Genomic DNA, 21,600 nt, shown 5'->3' with positions numbered 1-21,600 from the left:
TGATAAAGGGAGAAATTTACATTACACTTTAGCTAGTAATGACTTCATGAACTTTTTCACGAATAATTTTTAACCATTAGAGAAAAAAATGCTCAATCATCTCACAGATGTAACATTATCTACAGCTACTTTCAGTACCATTGATATTCATTTTTTCTTTTGTCTTTTTCTCCAATTGATCTTTCTGAGTTAACTTCAGTAATTCCTCCAAACCATCAACGTGTCTTTTAGACCCCGTTCCTGCAAGAATGCTCAAAGAAGTCCTGCCATTAATTAATGATTCAATATGATCAACCTGTCTCTAATAATCGGCTATGTACCACAGGCCTGTGCTAATGCTCAAATGTAGAGTCTGACACAACACAAAGATGTGTGTCACATGTGTTGGCAACCTTATAATACACTACTTATAAAGGCACCAGGAGAGTGGCCTACAGCTGAGAGCATTTCCTGTGGAGGGTAGGAAATGTAGGGAAAACCCTAGTGATTGCACAGTGGTTGCCCATCTTTTATATGTACAGTTATGTGCAAAATTATAGCAGTTTAACATTACTAATGTGTTTAAGCACTGATTTTGGCAGAAATGATGAAACAACATGGGAACAAATTCATGACTAGGTGTAGCAGAGTAATAGCCAACCAACAGACTTAACGCACATGGCATGCATGCTGCTAATTGGGGATGTATTCAAATTAATAGCAGTGTGGAGCTAAGTTAGGGAGGTCATTCAATCTGTGAAGAAATGGGTGTCAGTTATGGCCTTTATTTAAGAAAGGAAGGCAGCAGATGCTGTACCTGCTGGTTTTAGCCCTTTGCTCAGTGAGTAAAATGGGTCGTTCCAGTTGCACTGAGGGAAGAAGAACTTTGATCAAAAGGTTGATTGGAAACAGCAAAGTGCCTCATTTCATTTTCAGTTTATACTGTAAATGTTCCAGAAAGGAAAAACAGTTCATGTTTACATTTGGGATTGAATGTGCACAGCTCCCAGTGCCTTTGTACTGTGAGATTATTATATTATCTTATGCCACGTTATACCCCTAATTAAAGATTGTGAAATTATTATGTAGTTTTAGTTCGCATTATATTACTGAAGAGGTGATAACTATTAGATTTAATAGTCTGATTTGTATTATATTAGACTGCTGGTTTATGGTGAATGAATGATATTGTTTTATAATGCATGATACTGCTGAGTTATAAGAAATACTGTTTTCAGAGAATCATGGCCTTATTTTTCTGATTACAAAGAGAACAGAACATACCGTAGAGGTTTTCTGCCCCATCTCATCAGGAGAAGGCTGTCACTTAGGCGCCATAATAGAGAAAGCATGTGGATGCTTAGTTTGGAGGGGGGTTGAAGCTATAAGAATGTGAGAAACGGTCAGACACGTTGAGATCAGGCGGACGCCGTGCTCATTTCCCCTCCAGATGGTTAATGCTCAAAAGTGTTTGTATGGAATAATAAGAATTGTATGAATGAAAGTAATTGTTGATTGAGCATTTATACACCGAGTGTTGCTCATCCTTTAGCCCAAAGATCAAAGAATTGGATTATTTAACAGTATATATGGAAATAGGTGCTATTAGTAACATCTGTTGCTTTAACACACTGCTATTATTTTGCACATAACTGTATATATTCTGTTATTGGAGTCATCACCTTCAGCGATGTCACTGTGGTATATAACAAGAAAGATTCAAAGAAACAGGTCAGTATACCATCTCATTAGAAGTGACCTTTATTTACATATTTCACAATGTACAATGTACGTCTGAAAGCAGATGAAAAAGAGGTAAATGTGGGAGGAGAAAAGCAGGATCAAAATGCTTCACCTATTTCAGTATCTATTGCATAGTTTGAGATGATTGAACTGAATACCTTTCTAATATTGTGCTCCCTATTCCCAGCCCAACTGCTTGACACCAGAAACAACCCAGAGTCAATCTAAAACCTGCTCCTGGTTACCTGTGGGAGCCCAACACTCCCAGAATCACACATGGCCTCTAACTTCACACAAGTGTGTGTGTGCACATTGCAGAGGTTAACAGTGTGACAGCTCTCAGAAATCTCATGAAACAGTATTCACGATGTTGTCGTCGTGTATGTTGTGCAAACATAAATCCAATGGCAGTTTGGGCTCTGCTATTCAGCTGTACAATTGTTTCATGTCTGCTGTCAACCCAGAGGGTATCACATTGTTCTGTGTGATCGAAACGCATGGTGCGAAATTATAAATATAACTTATCTTAAAAGCATAATTCAGTTCTTTTAAAAGCACCACCAATGGTTGAAATACAATATCGATGAAATGTTGATCTCAAGTCAGATTACACACACACGGTTTCTAATTTCGCACAAACATACAATGCTTTATTCAAGTGATGAGTTGCTGGTTAACCATGTTTAAAAATGTCTTTATGTGCAGATTTTTGACCAATTTCATAAACAGCAAGGACTGGTAACGCCTGTCTAGGGATCAAACCTTGCTACCTTATGCTGGTATGATTATCTAGGAGGGGGACAAAATATCAGCAGCTACGAGTACTTACTGTACTGCAGTAATTTTGTTCTCAGACCTGCCCCCCTTCAGAAGCTAAAGAAAGATCCCACACTACAATTTTTATCAGTCATCACAAATAACAAAGGATCCACATTGTAAAAGTGAGAGTGTAGCATGACAATAAACACAGTAAAATCACAGTGATTCACTTTAGTTTCATGTCATATTTTTCACCTGGTGGGCCACACATCACTTATCGTCATCGATTGATATTTATTATATCTTTAAGGACAATTTTACATTAAAGCAAGCAAGTCCTGTGGATCTGTGCCTCTCCTCGCTTTATTTGTAATTCCACATGCATGAACTTTCAGATTTTGTAGCAACTATCATAATTTTGAGAAGCTGAATCGCTTAAACACTAGATTCAGTACCTGGTCCAAAATAGGCCACACCTGTTAACGTTTGAATTCAGGTGAAAGAACAGGTTGATCTAAAGAGCTCCCGAATTCAAGCATTGTACTGCAATGGGATGCCAGCGCAACAAGTCAGTTTGTGAAATGTCTTCCCTCTTAAAAATTCCACGAACAACTCTAACTCGTAGAATTCTGACTTAACACTCAGAATTCTGAATACTGAGTTTAAACTCAGAATTTCGAGTTTGAGGACAGAATTCTGACTTTTTTCAGAATTCTAGTTCCACTATAACCAGTTATAGTGGCTCCATGTCAAAGTGGTTTACGCATCTGTCTGTCAAGCAAAAGTTTGATCCTGGGAGAAAATACACAAAACTGTTTGGGGCCCACCAAATCAAATGTGTGTCGCTACCTGAAACAACCTAAAGTAGATTACTGCAGTTTTTGCTGTGCTTGTGGGTTTCCTGCTTCTTCAGCAGTGAATGAGCTACAGCCTCAGTACATACTCTGCTGAGAGTACCTACAATACCAAAAAGGGGGGGGGAAAATCACCTTTTCCAAATTTTCGTTATATTCAGCCATAATTACTCAGAGTATGTGTCAGAATATGTATACAGTGAGTCTGGAATATCATTAGCATACCGAACAGTGAATGGTTTGACAAAAGGCAATAAGGAAAGGTTCTTATCCTTGTAAATGTACAATATGTCTTTGATGTCATCACAAATCATGAATTAGTGCTGTGACACTGTGTTACACTGAACATGACTTTGGACAGATAATATTGTAGATCAAATCGTGGTGCCCTGCTCAGTGCTGACACTGATGGGCAAACCATATTATGCTCACAGACAGGTTCATGTGAACTAATGAGCATGTCCCAGTGTTCAAAACACTACTTGGAGCATCACTTGTTTTATGTTCTTTGTGTGCAGATTGTGCTGCTGCTGGCTCTGAGGTTTACTGACCATCGTGGTTTTAGCTCGATGCATTCTACAGCATATAATGTTGCATGGTTCCTGTACACTGTGCCCCAATACTGCTAACGTCCCATTTTAGCGTGCACTTACTGTCACATACAACCTTTAAAGGAACATCACTCAGTGTGAAATAACCAGATAAAACACAGTGTCCAGATCCCCTGCCTGATTAAAAAAATATAACACTAGCAGGGCATGCATGCTTCAACATGTAGGACTGATGGACATTCGGCAGCATTTAACTATTTAACACTCAGAGACAGCCTGAGATCTGCCCGCCACTCTCATGCAAACACACTGAGCCAGTAAATAAATTAAAACCACAGCATCAATAATACATAATTCCATTTATCTTCATCATCAGGTACCAGAGGTTGTGCAAGAATAAATCATTTGAACAAGCATCAAATCAAATTTTACTGCGCATAAATAATCAAGAATTGCTAAATAATAATTTAGGTCCATGTATTTTATAAATCTGCAGCTCTAATTTTAGGGGTTTTAATAAAAATGTGCAAACTAAGGATTGATGCATGTTGCAGCAATGTTATGGAAAAATGAGCATCGTAGCAAAAAGCTTGTTAAATAGAGGAAGGTCACATTTGCAGAGTATATGGACCATTAACATCCTCAAATAAGATGAATGCAAGTGATGGTTTCCTAGATGTGCCTGTGCTCTGCACACACAGTGACTCAGCAGGTCTGACAGAGGATAGAAGAGCATCGCTGCTGCATCTCCGACGCTGCACCATCCGTCACACAGCCATGGAAAATGCTACCATCCACATCCTGCATTCAGCAGTTCTGAACTGGCATATGTTGTTGCAGTGGTTATGTTAGTGTTCTGGTGTGCTGCTGTGTCTTCTGAATAAGTTTTTCTGCTTTCACTGATACACTGTTAAATCTGCCTTTGTGTTGTCTGACAACCTGACAGTCTGTAAGAAATCAGGCTAGACTGAATTTTACGAGGATGGAAAAGACATATCACTGCTGTCCCACAGACACACACAGTACTTTTACTTTAAACTGGGATGTAACTGTTTTAATTACCTGACAAAGAAAGGCCAATAAATGTAGTCAAAACAACAGAACCCAGAATGATGTAAAACTGAACGCATACTGACCCCAACCAAGCTTGACTTTTGACTTCGACAAAAGCACAGACGAGCAGTCAGACACAACAAAAAAACACCTTGTGTGTTCTTGTGTCAGTGGGACTGCGGGCTAAGGTATATATATAGGTATAAAGGTATATATGTTAATTTAATGGTGTACTACAGGCCATGTTGGTGAGTAATGCAAAATTAATGTAGCGAGTAGCATGACAAATGATGTGATGCATGACTTTTTTGAATGAGTACACAAACACTGCTCCCAAAACAACAGTAGGTGTTCCTGTTCTTACACATGTGCTGCCTCTCAGGCACACACATGTACCCAAAGAGCTCATCTCAGTGAAACTCAGAGAAGTGACACGCCCTCTCGTTTGTCCTCGCACTAAGAATCAAAATCTGACGCTGATGAAAAGAGTGACAATATAAATTGTGTTGAGGCGAAACTGTCACTGCTTTCAGGAAAATGAGCCACTGCCTGCTCGTTATGTCTTTACATGACTGGGAAAAACATCTGTAACATAAAATGGATCGTGATCTCATCGTTATGTAAAGAGCTGTTGCACTAAAATGCTGGCTACAGAAGGCATTTTCTAACTGACCTTTTTATAATTATGGAGCTCGCTGTCAGTATTTTCAGTTTTCCTAATAGAAGAAGAACCTTTAAAAATCAAAATGTTGAATGCACATGGCAGTTTCTTTTTCTGAGCGAGATACTGAATGAAACCTCCGACTTACTCCGTCCATCCTCACTTATCGTCAGTTCAGAAAGCTGGTACATACATGTGGATTCAGAAAAAGGAGGCCTCAGATGAATGTGTTTGTGTGTAGTGTGAGCTAGAAAGGAAATGGTGAATGAGTGACTGGTTACTGTGCTTTTTCAGTCTTTTCCACATGGGAGGAGAGTGTGTGTCTTCCAGTTTTTACATCAAAAAACCGCTGTCCACTGGCACGTGTCCCTGTGTGTCTAAACATCCTGATGATTCAGCCTCAGTGCCACATTCCCTTATTTCGTTTCATCCTCGAGTCCTTGCAGACATCACTTCTTGTCGCTGTTTTTAAATATTTGTTCGTAGGATGGTGGAGGATGGTTGCAGTACGACGGAGGTGGCGGATAGGAACCCATCATCATGTGGGTGGAGCCAGGCTGTGGCGGGTACGGCGGGTGTGTCATGGTAACCCCTGGGTCACCTCCTGCCAATCCATTCACCCCGAAGCCCTGCATGCTCCCTGGCTGCTGGGAAACTGCAGGAAAAGAGAAAAGAAATGATTCAAATGCTTTTCCTTTAAAATCTCAAGTTTAAAAATAGGCTGTTACGACAGCATTCACATGAGCGATTTCATTCTGGTATTCATATGTTAAATATTCAAAACCTTTTTCACATTTACTATAAACAGTAGAGCTCAGCCATCAAAGAACACAGTGCATCTATCCATGCCCCATAATCATGGTAAGAAAGTGACTTTTTTTTTTTTTTGAAATTCTTGAAAATTTGTTAAAAATCAAAACTAAAATATAACAGGTACAAGTACATAAACTGGTCTCATGTTTATAGTAAAAATCTTCAGTGTTATTGTTATTCCTAAAACTCTCTGATAATCAGTAAGGATAGACTGCCAGTACCTCTGAATACCACTTTATTACTCACTGAGCAGAAATCCTCTCCATCGATCGTTTTTCACTACCACAGTTACATCACTGATTCCTTATTTATCTTTCTGCCTTCAACCCAAAGCCTTAAACAAACAGGGTGTCAGAGAAGATTAGAACAAGCAGGCTGAGATGCTGACTTTACTTTGGAGTTCATCAGAGAGAAAAACGAGTAAAAACGTCCTCCTCCGGGTCACCTTTTCAGAGAGTTTGACGCTGTGCTATTATTGGAATGTTCCACTTAAGTTTCTGCTTGGTTGACTGACACAAAGTAAATTTCCATCCATCCATCCATCTTCATCCGCTTTGTCCGGGGCCGGGTCGCGGGGGCAGCAGCCTAAGCAAAGAGGCCCAGACCTCCCTCTCCCCAGCCACCTCCTCCAGCTTATCCGGGGGAATACCAAGGCGTTCCCAGGCCAGCCGAGAGATATAATCTGTCCAGCGTGTCCTGGGTCTGCCCCGGGGCCTCCTCCCGGTGGGACATGCCTGGAACACCTCACCCAGGAGGCGCCCAGGAGGCACCTGTCAGATGCCCGAACCACCTCAGCTGGCTCCTTTCGATGTGGAGCAGCAGCTGCTCTACTCTGAGCCCCTCCCGGATGGCCGAACTTCTCACCCTATCTCTAAGGGAGAGGCCAGCCACCCTTCGGAGGAAGCTCATTTCTGCCGCTTGTATCCGCGATCTCGTTCTTTCGGTCACTACCCACAGCTCGTGGCCATAGGTGAGGGTAGGGACGTAGATCGACCGGTAAATTGAGAGCTTCGCTTTTACACTCAGCTCCCTCTTCACCACGACGGACCGGTGCAGCGTCCGCATTACTGCAGCTGCAGCCCCAATCCGTCTGTCGATCTCCGGCTCCCTTCTCCCATCACTCGCGAACAAGACCCCGAGATACTTGAACTCCTCCACTTGGGGCAGGAACTCATCCCCGACCCGGAGTGGGCACTCCACCCTTTTCCGGCTGAGAACCATGGCCTCAGATTTGGAGGTGCTGATCCTCATTCCCGCTGCTTCACACTCGGCTGCGAACCGTTCCAGTGCGAGGCCCTCACCTGATGAAGCCAACAGAACCACATCATCTGCAAAAATCAGAGATGAGATTCTGAGGCCACCAAAGCAAAAGCCCTCCGCCACTGGGCTGCACCTAGAAATCCTGTCCATAAGGGACATGGATCCATACATGGATGGAAAGTAAATTTCCATCCATGTAAAATTATGACAAGAGTTTTAACAGCTGCTCTGCTCTCAACCAAAGTCTCATGTCTGAACTACATAATGGACATAATGTTGAGCATAATGAACAGACTTAGAAAAGTTTAGGGGACATAAATGGGACACGCCAGGGTTTGTTTCTGCAGTGGTTGGATTTGATGGACCAAAGTGATTTCATGAAGTGTTCCAGGAGAAATCTCCTTTCGATCACAGCATGATCTCTTAGAGATAGGGTGAGGAGTTCGGCCATCCGGGAGGGCTCAGAGTAAAGCCGCTGCACCTCCACATCAAAAGGGGCCAGTTAAGGTGATTTGGGCATCTGACAAGGATGCCTCCAGGGCGCCTCCTAGGTGAGGTGTTCTGGGCATGTGCCACCGGGAGGAGGCCCCGGAGCAGATCCAGGACACGCTGGAGAGATTATATCTCTCAGCTGGCCTGGGAACGCCTTGGTATTCCCCCGGACAAGCTGGAGAAGGTGGCTGGGGAGAGGGAGGTCTGGGCTTCTCTGCTTAGGCTGTTGCCCCCTCGACCTGGTCCCGGATTGATCTTCTTTCGATGTAAAGGAGACCAAAAAGATGCTTCAAAGAGATGCGTAAGAGGCCAGCTAGCATGCATCCAGCAAGCCAGCAAGCATCCATCCTTGAACACCATGCCGATGTGGTGAAGGAGTGAGTACAAGTACCTGGACGCTCACTGGAAGACCAGCGCAGACTGCATACAAGAAGGAGATCAGCAGACTCTCTTTGCTAAGGAAGCTGAGGTACTTCAACATGTGCAGTAAAATGTTGGAGATTTTCTATCAGTCTGTTGTGTCTAGCATCACAGCTGGCAGCACCCAGAGACTGAATGAACTAATCAGGAAGGATGATTCGCTGTAAACGGTGGTGAGGAGGGCAAAACTGTTAGCTTGGACAAGCTTGACCACCCACGGCACGTTTTCTAACAGAGTGATTCTGGACAAGATAAGGACAGATATCAGAAACGTTCCTCCACTGTGCAGCACATCAGTGTTAACATTTTATTTCTACTTTACTTTGTTGATTTTTAAAATATTCCACATACAAATGAATTTCTCTATATCTTGTTATTATTATTTTATTAATAATGACATTAATAATAATAACATACTGTGTGATGTCTGCCTGAATAGCTTTTAAAAAGGAAACCATGTTTGTGCCTGTTTGTCTCTTATGCAAACATTCAGTTCTTAGGGTGCCTGTCATATCCACTTCCCTCATATCGGACTATAAAGTATACTTCGGCAGTCCAGATGGCTTTTATCTACGATGGCCTTTAGAGCTCATAGAGTAATACAGTTACATGTTAGCATAAGTACATGTTAGTCACACCACCGCGTTCATAAACAGAGCCACACGGCTGCCAAACTTTAATAAAAGAAACATATGCAGAATGTTTGAGTTAAGTGTGCTGGTCCTCAAAACGTGGGCCTTGTACTTTGGAGTACGTTTGATGCAACCATGTCTTCTTCTTCTGACTTCACTTTCTTACACTGTTCAACTCAACGGTTTTCCATGGTAAACACAAATCTCACACTGTTTTAATTTTTCTTTTTATTTAATATGAAGTTTTACTGCATCTTAGTTTGTCACTCTTGTCTGTGCACCTGTCACAGCCTACTGTACCTGGTGTGGTAACAGGGTGCCTAGTGAAGGAGACATTGAAGGCTGGCTCGTCTCTCAAAGGAGACGGGTACATCCTTCTGCGAATGAAGAAGCCTGCACCACAGCAGAACAACACTCCCATCATCAGCAGCACCCTGAGAAGAAAACAAAACATATCACTGTAACTACAGGAGTTCCAGCTAAAATCAGAATGATGACGTTATGTGGCAAACTATCCAGCTAGCATGTCAACACTGACATGACTTTGCTACCAAAAAATGTTATTAAGCATGAAAGCTACATTTGCTGTTTCTAAAAGACATCTCTGATGTTATGAATATGTTGTCGGTCATCATTCCATTTATTCACTTTCTGCTGATTCGGGTTGGAGGCTGGAGTCTGAGTAGACAAACCCAGACTCCCTTCACCCCACCCACCTCTTGCAGCTCATCCGGGGGGGACATCGAGTTGTTTACTGTCGTGATTTAGCTGATGGTGGCGATTAGGACCCACGAGCAGACTCACAGACTCCCACAGGCAGACAAGATTAAACAGGAGACAAATAAAGGCTCATGCAAGGATACAAAATAACTCCAAAATACAAAGGAAACAATAACTTCACTAACAGAAATCTATAATGAAAAAAAAAACAATAGAGACACTAGCAAATAGATATTCGGAGGCTAGGAGACAGAATATTTAAATAACCACTAAAGGTCCAAAATCATAGAGGCACTAGGAACACAAAACACAGGCAGACTGGTTAGGAAAACACCCTCAAATATCCTTGAGCTGGTCCAGTCCTCCTGACTCCTACGTTCAATTAACTCATGGACTCTCCTCTCCTGTATCCTGGCACAGACCAGAGAGGCTGAGAAGTGCGACTCCCCCTATAGATAGAGCACACCTTCCATCCCCCCTTCTAATAAGGGGGGGCACCACCTCAGTCTGCCAAACCAGAGGTGCTGAGACTTGTCAGCCAAAATAAAGCCACAACACCCAAAGCCTCAAGGGACTAAGGGAGAACCACCTCCCCCACCCCGGGGTGTCTGCCACCAAGCAGTTTTTAACTACATTAGTGACCTCACCCCCAGTGACAGGCAAGTCATCCCCCTCATCCCCAGTCTCTGCTTCCATTACAGAAGGTATGGAAGTGGGATTAAGGAGATCCTCAAAGTGGACTCTCCACACCCGACAGAGTAATACGGAAAGTGCGGCTGGTCCTTTTTCTGTTTGCTTTGTTGTTGCTGGGCCTCCCAACTCTGTTACTTATGTTCGTTCTTTATAAGTAATCACACTTTCATGAATAAAAGTTTGTTGAACCAGAACAGCATTTTGGCATCTTGTGTGTTAGGTCCTTTCGAGCCATGAATTTAGGAACTGTAACTATTATCACTGTGGACATTAAGGGGGTCATAATGTAAACAATTATCATGTTGTATTTAATAAGAAAACACCATAAATTTGTCAGTAAAACTGAGGAAACTGATCCTATGAACTAAGAGCTGTTTTATAATAGCCAGATTTTTTTAGCCACTGGAAAAACATCTAGTTAAGTCTCTTAGCATCCACCAATCACTTAGGGGTAGAGTTAATAGATGGAAGTCTAAACAGCTCGCCAGCAATCAGGCGGATGTTAAGAAGTCAAATTTCAGAATGGGAAGCTATTTTTAACTTTTATTTAAAAAATGATTTCTTTCTCCTAAAAAGTTTGTAGTGAGACCTTTGATCTTTTCTCATTTTCAAAAACCTTGGAGCTAAACACATCTTTGCAAAGCAGTTGCTGCAACATTATGCTAACAGAATAGCCACTGAAATGGTTGCTGAATGAGACCAGCATGCAGTATATTTGTACACATAAGTGGTGTTTATATGTGCAAAAGTTAAAAACAGACTTTTTTTTACCAGTGTAGAAGAAATTACTCTAACAGTGATGAGTACCTGCTGAATTTTGCTTGATAATTAAATAACTACACAGTCTACTGTAGTCTGTAAATGACACAAACCCAGTGTGAAGTTCTACCCACTGTGCTCAATAAAAGCAGAGGACACAAAATGATGCTAAAAACAAATTACAGCCTCTTGTTTTGCCTGTAATTCAGTCAGCCCTATGTCGAATGTGTGCGCCAGAAGTCACCACTGAAAGAAAGCTCAGTCCACATATGCTGCACATTCAGTGTAACCACAGGGTAAAGCTCTTTAATGTAGCTACACCTGCAAAACAAAATGGTAAAAATGTGCACAAGTTTATGATTGTGTTATTTGTTTGTTTGGTCTTTGCTCGTTTTCACAGCTGTGCACACATAGTAAACCCAACACACAGTAACTCACCAGAAGTACCATAGTCTTTGGATGGACAGGGCTCTCACACAGCAGCGAGTCCCACAGCAGTCCTCGTAGGAACGGCATCTGCAGCAAGTCACACGGCAATGAGTCAGCAACAGCATGGAGCAGTTAGCCTCTGTTATTGTTTTACTGTTTAGCTACTTGGGAGTGGTGAATTATTGTTAACGTTTTAAGAACATTATCCTATTCCTTCTTTTCTGCACCTGCGAGCTGCTTTGCAACCCACCTCTTTCTTTCTTGCTGTATCTGACCTCAGATATATATCTGCTGTCATCTGTTCCAGGATTTTACTGCAGCTCTCCCAGACTCTGGCTTTCCATGGAAGGGTGAGAAGAAGAACTCTACATTTCATTTATGGCCTCGGTAGAGTGTAGAACCATGCCACCAAATATAAATTACTACAGATGGAAATATCATTCTTAACTTATTATTAACTTCCAGTCAGTTTTTTTTATATAGCAACAGATTACAACAACAGTTGCCTCAACCGTTAGGTAAAGACCTTACAATAATACAGAGAATGCCCCAACAATCCAAGGACCTCCTATGAGCAAGAACTTGGTGACAGTGGAAAGGAAAATCTTCCTTTTAACAGGAAGAAGAGATCGCTCCGATACATATTTTGGCGTCATGAACAACAACTCGAGTTATAAGATAAATACGATTTAGCCAGCTCACATTCTTTCTTCTCAACAGGTGAGTGAGTCCATAGTTTTCAGTCTGACACTGGTGGAGCCCATCAGCCAAAAATAAAAGTCTCCTCTTACAGACAGATTTCACCTCTTTGAAATCAATTATTTATTCAGACTTAGAAGCCAAGCAGTTGCTTTCAAGGGTAAAAGCTCTGCAAGTACAGAAGGAAGTTGATGATGGATGGAATGTCTTCCTTTTTATTGTAATGGTTTTGTGTTGAACTTGTGTGTTTTTGAGCTTATTGTCTCCAGTAATTAGGACATCAGAGAAACTCCATATAACTCCAGAGAAAAAACATCTGTGCCAGATATTTTAGTTGTTCAACTGCAAGACAGTTAAACACTGTTTTTACCTCAGTGTACTACAGAGCTGAGGAAAAACTGTCCTGCCACACACAGTAAATTACATTAGTCTGTATGTACAGTAACATACTTTTTTTATTGCAGTACAGAGAGTCTCGCTACAGTTCCCTGACATTTCCACCATAATTTGCAATACACACAGGTGTATTTTTGCATTAATCACACTTTCTGCTTGGTAAACAAAATTTAAAGAAGTTTCCCTTTAACTGACAACCCAGCAGCCTGGGAACAGTCAGGACAGAGGCCAACTGTGGTTGACCAGTCTGAGAAGTGCAGCAGGAAACTGGAATTAATGCAGCTGGAAAAAAAAAGTTGTCTGCAGTGCGTGTGTGTGCATGTGTGTGCGATAGATGACTATGGACAAATCAGCATGACTTCTCATGCTGGGCTCTCCCATTCCTAGCCCTTCTAGCATTTCAGCGCTAGAGCTGGGAGGCTAATCAATGTCCGCAGGTGCTGCAAAGCATGCAGCGAGCAGTGTTTGCATCACACCAGATAAAGTTGATGCCAGTTTCTGTCACACTCCTTGTGTGTAGGTAGCATAATATTTATACTCTCTATGCATTGGCACAAAACATTTTACCTAAAAAAGGGTTTTTGCATCACTACTTACAAAAATACTGATTCCATCACATCAAAATATTCTAATTATTATTATTATTATTGTTGACACTTCAGTTATCATTCTGTTAAGGTTTGAGGGATATTACAGTTTCCACAAAGATTTAAGAGGTGCGAACAGGAAACATAACATCAGGATCAAATCTGTAGGCCAGAGCCGGTCTGAGAGAGGCAGTTCATTTACAATTAATCCCACTGTATAGAAATTAGTGGCTGTTAAACGATGACAGTACATCATTAAACATAATAAGATAGCATTCGATGAACAGAAATTAATGGAGTGAACAGCCCAGGTAATAAATGATTGCAAAGCTGCAGCGAGGTGCTCGGGCTGCATGCACAGCCACTGCAGCCGTTACTGCTTCTCTGCTGAACAGTCAAATCGCTTGGATTTCCACAGTTTTTAGGACATCAGCAAGAACTAGTCACCACATGCCACGCCTCTGCCTCATGCTTCTCCATGCACGCCATGACTTGTGATGTAAAAGTGGAGTTTTAGTTTTGAAGTCCTAATTGTCAAATATTCTCCCAAAGTCATTTTCATTTTTTATTATATAAAAACAGTAATGCATGAGAAACTCATTTTAGGGTAACACATTTAATCTACTAACATGTTTTCATCTCATTCTTTTACAAACATCTCAGACCTACAAAACGTTTACACATGAAAAGGATGGTCAGTGACCACAGTGGACATCCAAGGGTTGAGCTCATTGGTTTAAAAACTTACATGAAGTAGATGGGGTATCCACCTTCGAAATACCAGCAGTACTTTTTCGCCTCTACACACTGTAAAAGAGAAAAAGGTGATGATTAAAAACTTGCAACTCTTTCCAACTCACAAAATGAAGCTCAGTTAGCAGCAGCAGCTCTTGCTGGGTTCTCAATTTTTCAAATGGTCTTAAACCTTTGATTGGGAGTGTATTATGTGTGGTGTCGAGCAGGGGGGTAATTAATGTTGCCTGAGCAGTACAAAGAAGTTTGTAGCTGGGACATTCCAGCCAATAGCTGACAAATGAGGGCTTAGTAACATAAAAAATCAAAAGGTAATAAAATGATTTATAATGAACTCCATTTACTGCAAAGTAAAATGGGTTCTAGTATACAGATTCACTGACTGGTGCTTTACTCGTGGAATATTCCACTCTCATGCTAGGGTAAAACTTCTTACCCCTAGAAAAGATCCAGTGTGTTCATGGACTCATTTCCTGCTCTTCCCATGAGAATAAAACCATTTTAAATTGTAGTGGAAAGAGAGAGCCTCGGAGGGTTTTAAAAATATCTTTAGCCTTTGCATATCCCTTCCAAAGAAAACCTCAAATAGAGTCCAGGAAACTGCTTCTCAAAAACAGCTTAAGAAAGTCACTCTGTGTATACACATTGTGGATGAAAGATGCAGAGACATTTTCACTGTGACTAAAAACCTGAAACACGGGCGCCAGCTTGGCTCACTGGGAGGGGCGGGTGGCAACGTGCCGTATGGCTGAGATCGGTCGGACCTGTTAAAAGGGATTTTTTCCTTCCCACTGTCGCCAAAATGCTTGCTCATAGGATGATTGTTGTTTTTTCTGTATTCTCTGTATCATTGTATGGTTATTACCTTACAATACAAAGTGCCTTGATGCAATTGTTGTTGTGATTTGGTGTCATATAAATAAAACTGTCTCTTATCTCACATTCATCTAGACAACATAAGCCTTTATGACTCAGTAAGCAATGTCAGTCACCTCTGGCATGAGGGATATGAGTGTGAAATAACAGAACTATTCCACTGTTATATCCTGTACAATGGAAGAAACAGGAGAAAACTACAGTACAATTTATGACATTATCAATCTGAAAGTGTATTTAAGATATTGCTGGAAAAGGAAATGCGCAATTTCACAATTTTTAACTTTGTTACCATCTATTCACTTGTATTTGGACCTAATTCTCATCCTGTCTTCAACCCTCTGCCAGCCATGAATACAATCCAGCTCTGTTCATTGTCTTTCTCTAATTAGAGCTGGTTGGAAAAGCTGACAGTGGAGAAAAGAGTCCCTCTGTGCTCCCACAGGACAAAAATGACCATTACGCAACCAGAGGATGTGTTTTCTTGCTTTAAAAGCAGCTCAGATGGCTTTTGGATTGAGGACGCCGGGAAGGATGAATAGTTCAAATGGTTGTATGCTGCACTGAAAGCTTTTAGAAGCAGCGAAAGTGTTCGGGATGATCAGGAAGGGAAGAGCTCTGCAACAGTCGGACATCCGAGAACACCACTTTGCTCCAACACAGAGCCATCAATCTCATTTGAATTTTGCTCACTCGGACTGTGTTGCAAAAATTTCCTGATTAGACATAAAGCAAGAAAAACTTTCTTCCAGTACTGATATGAAAATAGCCACAGAGAGCTTATGAATGTTGTTGCAATAGTCATACTTGTCTTCAGTTTTTCAACTATTTAATTAAATCTAATATTTTGTTCCATCTCTTCTAATCCTCTATGTCCTCGGTCATGGTCCAGACCCAGGCTTCTTTGTGGAACCAGACCTTTTACTAGGTTTTGATAAACCTAAATTTCTATATTACTCTGCACAACTTTTCCTGTATATACACAGGATACTAAGTCAAGCTTGTCAGCCATCCAAAGCATTTATTCAGAGCACATGGGAAAGCAGAAAACTCCACAAGGACACGAGATACTGAAGTCCGATGAAGTCAGGGAACCAGGAAGATTAAAGCTGAGATGGTTTCCATGTGAAATGTAGAAAAAGAACATTTCAAACTTCACCTTTTCCAGCGCCACTTCACATTGGGGTCCACATATCATTCACTGCATGACACACTTGAGGACTTTTACTGTTTTAGTCTGTACTAAGCTCTTTGAACCCATCTCCATCATATACCCAAAACTATAAGGAGCCATCATTTCTACACTCACTAACCACTTTATTAGGTACACCAGTTGAACTGTTCCCTAATCCAATGCACCCAACCAACATGAAACTCAACATGTCAACAAATTTGGAGCAACTGAGTGATGCTATCATGTCATATAAAGTAAAATCTCTGAGGAATCTTTTTAAATCTATGCTATGAAGCCAATTCTAAAGACAAAAAGGGGGCTCCAACTAACTACTATTAAAGTGTGCCTAAAAGTGCCAGGTTAGCAAACCTGGGGTTGAAGTACTTATCTTTGTCAGTTTATTGTGAACAACTAGCAACAATCAGAACGCTAAGTCTAGGATCTGGTTGCAGTCCTATTACATCAATCAACAGTATTGACCCCACGGGTGTTTCCTTAACTGTGCCAGTTCAAAGTTGATATTTGCAGAACCTGGTACCACCCATTTGGTTGTTCCCAAATTCCAACAACTGCTCATACCTAACACCTGTTTAACTTCTTCTTTATGTTTATGTCAATAAAGGCCGTGAAGCCCACTCAAATCTGAACATCATACAACAATAGAGGTCACAATTAGTTTCTAAGCATTTCCTGAATATAGAAGAAAGGTGAAATTACCATGTGTCACACAACTGAGTGGCAGTGCCTTCATATTGTTATTATAGCCACAGATAAATCCTTTTCTGATCAACACGTGGTCTCTTTCTAAAACAAACTTGGAAATTTGCCTATTAATTGAAAAACTAGATGGTGTAGAGATGCTCCAGGATAGGCAGAGATATGGAGACACGAGCAGAATTGTCAGTTTTTTGTTAAAGACGATGCTTATGTCGCCCCACCAAATAAAACTGAGGTATGAGTAAACACATGGCCAAAGAAGTTAAGCTATGAGCCATAATGGGAATATGGAGAATTTTTGCATCCATAAACTTTTGAGTTTGGCAAGAAATTACAGTATGTTAGTTTCTACAATTATTTGTATGACTTGCAATATTGTTGATGGTTTACAAGGGCAACATGAGGAAACTTCTACGGTCCAAATACTCTACATAGACTAATATAGTCTATTTGGAGCTCGAGGTTTTCCCAGAAATCCACAAAACAAACTCAACTCAAAGCAAGAAGTTTTCAGTCCGTTAGGTAATACTGAGCTTAACTACAGGAGTATGAAAAGAAAAAAAGTGATGACCAGGCTTTTGCTTACTTATTATTACCCTGCTGCTGTAGTTCTTAAAAAGCTGATAGTCTCAGGGATGGTTTTGCTGCATCGACAGATTCCAGATGTGTGAAGAAGGTGCTGTATCTAACCAGCTGTTTACCTGATGGCACCACAGTTACAGTAATAATAATTTGAAGAACTGTGGACAGATTATTCTACTGCAAGCAAATCACAGCAATATCAATCAAAGGGTGGCAGATGAACACACAGAACTTCCACGTTACACAGTCAGTAACTACCAACCTGATGAGAAAACCCAGACTCGAGACAACAAATAAAACAAATGTGTAATATTACTGGAAACCCATAATATATTAATTTTAATAGAGAAAACAACATTCAAAGTGAGCTTTCAGATTTAAGAATATGCCCCCAAACCCCACCCTGTTAGCATTTAAGGAGACAACAGCACTTATCAATTAACCTCAAAGACAAACTGTAGCTTCTATTTTATTGCTCTATTGCCTCTGAGTATCATGCCAAACATTTTAAACCAGATGAACCATACAAAATACCAACCTCTTTATATTTACCCTGAGGCCACTATCAAATTGACTCCAATGTTTCAGTTGTCTGTCATGCATAGTACTGCATGTGATATTATTGAAAACCTCAGTCATAGGACTTTGAGAAGCTCTGTGTTTTTAATTAATTAACTCAGCGTTTGGTTTGCTGCCGTTTTAATGCCAACTTAACCTTTGTGCTACACTGACACCACGGTGTAGAGGCTGGAACACTCACTTCAGAGGGTTCTCGGGCTGGATCACTTGGTTAGCTGAGGCCTGCCTGTGTGTACACTGAGGCTTCTCTTCCTGTCTTGGTTTCTAAACTAAATTCATTAGTGATTCTAAACTGCCAATTAGTGTAATTCATTTACATAGAAAGAGCTTACTGTAAAGTCAGAAATTTGAGCTTTGCCAGACTTCAAGTACTTCCATGAAAGGGCATGCACTGAAATAATGAATCTTTCTCCACAAATATGCAAACCAGAAGATGGAGCATGTTTAGGAAGAATGGGGTCTCTGCCCATGATGGAGTCAGCTCAGAGATGGAGGAAATGTCACATAGCCCATTGTGTTGTTGGATGGTGTCCTCACGTTTGGTGTCAAGAATACAACAGGTCCAGTTCCCACAAAGTGTTTTAGAGTACTATGCAATGCCTCTCTAGAAATTTTAAGTGTAGCCATGATTTGACGATTGCTTCAATCACATTTCTGAAGACATGTTTTCCATTGTCAGTAAGTAATGTCCTCTTGGAAACTTAAGGCAATATATGACAACTAGACAGGAAAACTCAGCAGTTAATTTGCTTGAACAAGCCTCTGATGGGTCCACTAATCAGCTTTAATCTGACTATTTGTTAATCTTGATATAGTCAGTAAAAGGCACATTAAAATCAGTTTGGTACTTGCACTGCTATAATTCACTTCACTGGGTTTGAGTCTGCCCTGGAACATATTCTGTACATCATACCCTTCACTCTGGCCTTTCTATTAAAGTAAAAAAAATTAAAATGTCATAATAAAGAACCAGTTAGAACTGGTTTGACTGCCAAAGCACCACTATAATGTTAATCAACAGTCCCTGATAATGGTAAATATAATTTATTGCAGGCTTCATAGCTCATACAGAAAGTTTAAACCCCCTACAAGCACTGATCATGCAAAAAAGAGAAAAAAGCCCTGAAGCAGAGCCTTGTTTAACTGTTGTCATCTGGTGTGCATATATCAGGAGCTACCATCCAACAGAGAGCACATGAGTGAGGCCCCACAGGCCACGATGAGAGAATGAATTCGTTTCCGCTTTAAGGACATTTTAATATCTCTTCAGGTGAATTTACACAGTGTCAAAGTGTGAGTCTCACACTGTGTGAGTCTGTGTTTTACTAGTGTTTTCAGGCCCAGCAAACAGTGAAACGGTGACTCCTCCTAATCTGCTTTCATCTAACAGAAAGCCGATAAGATAACAGGATTCACTAGTTGCTGCTTCTGTTGCAAAACAGTGCTTCAAACCCACTAAACAGTACTTAATATAGCTTACTGCTGCCTAATATTTATTTTATAAATGTTTCCCAATGCTGCCATTTCCGGTTCCCAATGTCAATCAAACACTGGCATCACTGGGAGCTAAAAACAGCCCAATTTCTTCTTCTTAATGATGCGTGCATCCATGAAAAAGACGTTTTATTGAATTAGAAATCAGCAGGAAGTTAGCTTGCTTTTCAGGGATTTCGTAAAAACCAAAATGTTACAGCTCTGCTATCACTTTGTACATAAGTGAAGAAAACTAAACAGCACTGTTTGTAGGATTATTATTCCCCCCTGAGGAAGCATGTCCCAGGGTCTAAAGCGTGCTTTCTGTGAGTCAACGCTGTTATAAGTGACACTAAATATCTAAGCTGTCAGGACCCGTCCTCAAAGCGGACACTGCAGGAGCAGCACAAGGTCTGAGGGCTTGACTCCCTCTAGGCAGCCTGCTTGAATTCAAAATGAATGTGTGCTCACTACATCTGCTGAATGAAATAAAATAGTAATGATGAGGGTTAATATTACATGAATAGACAGGAGTGTCAGCAGTGCACGGCTGATAGAAAGAGTGAGCTACATTTAGAGGCTGTAAAATTAAACTGGAGCTCGTTTTCACCTCTTTTTAAATGATTATATCCCCAACAAGTGCAGAAGGGTACATCAGAGGAAAAGACCAACACCACAAAAAGAAATATGACTGCGTGCACACTGATTCAGACTGCTGCCGTGTGTCCTACAGGCCCAGTAACCTACTGAGGAGTTATGGGGTCTGAGCACAAAGACAAAGGATGGCAGAATCACAGGTAGCTCACCCACTCAAACAATCCGATGTGGGGGTAAAAGCCATATTACTGTTCCACACTCTTTTATTCTGCACGAACACAATCCCACCAGCTTCGCATTTCTCCACATTTCTGATTTTGTTGCCATATCCCAGCTTAACGTTGAGCTTTTACAGATATTCGAGCGTCTCTCGCTGTGACGTTCATGAAGTTGACAAAGAGTGCCGCACGTACAGCGGAGGTCCTTTCTCACTGAGCCGGGCATGCCGGGTTCTGTTAGGTCTGATCTGTCTGTATCGGAACTACATCACAGTCAGCCCCGGCACAACAAGGCACGAGCGAAAGCCTTATAAAGGTACAGCCAGCGGCGTCACCCAGAACCCGCGCCTGTCCGTCACAGCTCTATTAATACCACAGTAACACCGGAGGACACCTCACCTCTACAAATAGCCACAATGTCAGGGCTGCATCGAGCAGTGGATGTCTCATATCTCCGTCGGTAGGAGAGTGGGAGCAAAGCTCCGCTCGTGGACAGGAGGACGCGGGGGGGATGCTCCGTTATCACTATGTCGGTTTCATCCCGCTGGCGGACACAGACAGCAGATCCAGTCGGTTTGACAGGACGGATGAAGGCAAACCGGGCGACGGGCAAACAGACCAAAAAGGGAGATTAAATGGCATGATGGGAAGCTGCATTAGCCTGTGATGTTGGTTTATTCCACGCCCCTTTCCCAGCCCCCCACCCCCTACTCTGCCTTACAAACACACACACAAACACACACGCACACACACACACACAGTTTCCTCATTTCATAGGACATTACACTTCCCCGGAGAATATTAGAACAATGGCTATGACTTCATATCCAACACATGTACAGTACAGTGCAAAAGCTTCGAGTCACCTTCATACTTTACTAGAGAAATAGATGCAGTACTCTAAAACATCTGCAAATATACATCAAAAGCCGGAACTGTCTTGAGCAAGCTTTCTGGTGATTTCTTTAAGCAGGAACAGTTCTCCAGGCTTCTTGAAGAACAGTTCTTTGGAGCTGTCTTGTTTTCTGTTCTCTGTCGAGATGATCCCACACTTACACAATGATTAGGGCAGTGCATGAGTGATGGTGTTCAGTTGTGTGTCTTTCACTCCACCGGCAGTGTGTTTAGGAT

At 41.4% G+C, this 21,600-nt stretch overlaps 1 protein-coding gene across 1 annotated transcript; it reads right to left on the bottom strand.

Annotated features, from left to right (window-relative positions):
* Nucleotides 1-1,724: 1,724 nt before the first annotated feature.
* vopp1b (VOPP1 WW domain binding protein b) lies at nucleotides 1,725-21,137 on the bottom strand. The gene is made up of 5 exons (XM_004573668.5): nucleotides 20,869-21,137; nucleotides 14,249-14,307; nucleotides 11,828-11,905; nucleotides 9,518-9,651; nucleotides 1,725-6,255 (listed from the first exon to the last, which is right to left on the bottom strand). The coding sequence occupies exons 1-5, from the start codon at nucleotides 20,917-20,919 to the stop codon at nucleotides 6,050-6,052; spliced, it is 528 nt and encodes a 175-aa protein (XP_004573725.1). The 5' UTR covers nucleotides 20,920-21,137; the 3' UTR covers nucleotides 1,725-6,049.
* Between the last annotated feature and the right edge of the window lie 463 nt (nucleotides 21,138-21,600).

This window comes from Maylandia zebra, linkage group LG9 (assembly GCF_041146795.1).
Source record: "Maylandia zebra isolate NMK-2024a linkage group LG9, Mzebra_GT3a, whole genome shotgun sequence".
In the NCBI taxonomy this organism is placed as follows: Eukaryota; Metazoa; Chordata; class Actinopteri; order Cichliformes; family Cichlidae; genus Maylandia; species Maylandia zebra.
Note: the sequence above shows the minus strand (reverse complement) of the source record. Positions and strands in the feature narration are given on the sequence as shown.